General features: G+C 40.4%; 1 protein-coding gene across 3 annotated transcripts in view; it reads left to right on the plus strand.

Moving 5' to 3' along the window:
* The window catches only part of LOC135110106 (sulfotransferase 1A1-like), a 9764-nt gene that overhangs the window by 6920 nt on the left and 344 nt on the right, over positions 1-2500 (plus strand). For all 3 annotated transcript variants that reach the window (XM_064022062.1, XM_064022070.1, XM_064022077.1), the window contains exons 5-7: positions 259-385; positions 1955-2121; positions 2278-2380. In XM_064022062.1, coding sequence (XP_063878132.1) covers positions 259-385; positions 1955-2121; positions 2278-2380 — 397 coding nt within the window. The remainder of the gene's footprint in view (positions 1-258; positions 386-1954; positions 2122-2277; positions 2381-2500) is intronic.

Below are 2500 nucleotides of genomic sequence, written 5' to 3' on the forward strand. Positions count from 1 at the left end.
CGAGCGCGCGCTCTCATTTAAAATAATAGGTTTCATCAGTTACCAAAATCGTGTCTCGTAGCGTCGCTTGGAAAATGGGACCAGAGCGATTTTTTCTTGACGCAGCCACAAAAGTGACCAGTGTCCGACCTTCCACTGGAACACGTGTTTCATTTTTAAATCAGTCGCTGCCACAAAAATCGCCGGCACAAAACTGCTCGTGCGCTCTTACTCTAAATAGATATGCTGAGCAGACCTTTACTGTCTTTCTTGTTGCAGGTGGTCTACGTGGCCAGGAACCCCAAGGACATGACCACCTCATTTTGGAACTTCTATAGCTCCACCAATGTTCACGAGTTCCGTGGCGACATCGATAGCTTTGCCAGGCTGATCATGAATGACGGAAGTAAGTGCTTAGAGGGAGAGTGAAACCCACAGTGATGACATCACGCACATCATGCATGTACATGTTCATCATATTCACACAGCTAAAACTTTCTCAACACGTTTTACTCTTCGTTACTTAAATAATTCTTCGTTCATCATCTCCTTTGCACCATTACTAATACCTCACGTGCTTTCCTCCCACCAAATATTATGCTAATGTTTCACGTGTAGGAAATTTATGCTTATAATTTAATAGCACACACACACACACACACACACACACACTTACATGAACATGTTTTGCCAATGATGCAAAGTTGCAAAGCAAAAAAATAATTATGAAAGCTTATGCAAGGAGCTACAGAAAGGCCTCACAGAACTCTATGAATGAAAAAAGAAATGGCAAATGGATTTTAATGTAGATAAATGTCATGTTATAAAATCTGGCAGAGATTTAGAGAGACCTGATTGGAATTACAAATTAGCTAACAACACAAATGAAGCATCTGAAAAGAAAAAAAAAACTTAGGTATAATAATAAACAACAGGTTATCACCAGAAGAATATATAAATGATAAAGTAAGGAGCATCCATCATTTGTTGGCAAACATGAGGGTAGCATTCAGATGCATAGATGAGGAAATGGTTAAGAAAATAATCACAGCACTTGTAACACCAACACTCGAATATGCAGCAGAAGTTTGGAATCCACATCTGGGAAAAAAAACAAAAACATGTTCAAAAGATACATAAAGTGCAAAGAACAGCTATAAAATGAGCACCAGGCTTGAAAGATCTTAGCTATGAAGAAGGACTTGACAAACTGAAGCTCCCAACACTAGAGGAGGGACGAAAACGAGGTGACATGATCAAAATGAACAAATGAGTAGAAGGAAAAGAAAAGATTGATATCACAGATTTTGTGGTGTCTTAACAATCAACACTGAAAGGACACAGTAAGAAATTGAAAAAAAAAAAAAAAAGAGCGAAGATATTTGAGGAAACAGTTTTCCTGACAGAGCAATCAATTAGTGGAATGTATTGACTGACGAAGCTGTGTGTGGAAGGCGCATTCATAGTTTTAAAGATAAATATGACAAATTAACTTTAAAAGATGTGGAATGAAGAGTTTGACTCAGTCCTGTAAAAATACACTTGGGTAAGAACAAACGTAAAAAAAAAACACACCCGAACATGCATTCACACACACACACACACACACACACACACACACACACACACACACACACAGAGTTTGATCGTATCTCGTTGCTTGACTGCATGGTCATAAGTTCGAGGAAGAGGTGTCTCGCAACTCAACTGAAGCCGAAGGCAGCAATTCTGTTCTGTTTGTGTGGCCATTGGGGAAGGGAAGGCTAAGGATTACGCTTCTCCTGTGTTGTGTATGTTTGTGTGAGGATCTGTGCTGTGCTGTGCTGTGCTGTGTGTGTGTGTGTGTGTGTGTGTGTGTGTGTGTGTGTGTGTGTGTGTGTGTGTGTGTGTTTGTGTGTATGTGTGTGTGTGTGTGTGAGTGAGAGAGAGAGAGAGAGAGAGAGAGAGAGTCGTACTACAATTAAATTATTTTTAGTGATCTATTGTCCGTACTGGCCACACGTGATGGCTGCGTGGGAGAAGAGACACCATCCCAACCTGCACTTCGTCTTCTACGAGGATCTGATATCTGACATCATGCATGAGCTGAGGAAGATTAACGAATTCTTGGGAGCGGGACTGAGCGAGGAGAAACTTGAGGCCGTGAGTGTTCAGCTGAAACGTGGGACTCACGATAATATTGACCCTGTGTGGCGTGGCAGAGAGCGCACCTTTCGAGTTATACTGATATGTTTTATATCAAGGCTATTTTAATCTTCCGGCGGACTTACAATAAAATTGCTTAAATGTCTCCTCCAGATAAAGCGGCACATATCGTTTTCCTCCATGAAGTCTCGAGCTGGAACCTTGCCCGGCAACCCATTTAAGAAGGAACAAGACAAAACTGTCTTTTTCAGAAAGGGTGGGTATCTTTTGTTATAAAAAAAAATCTGAATAACTTTTCTCTTTCCATTACACTAATTGTGTACCACCGATTTTATCTTTATTTTAAAGAAATAAAACATCATACTGTGCATGTTGC

The sequence above is a fragment of the Scylla paramamosain genome, chromosome 2, assembly GCF_035594125.1.
Source record: "Scylla paramamosain isolate STU-SP2022 chromosome 2, ASM3559412v1, whole genome shotgun sequence".
Taxonomy (NCBI): domain Eukaryota; kingdom Metazoa; phylum Arthropoda; class Malacostraca; order Decapoda; family Portunidae; genus Scylla; species Scylla paramamosain.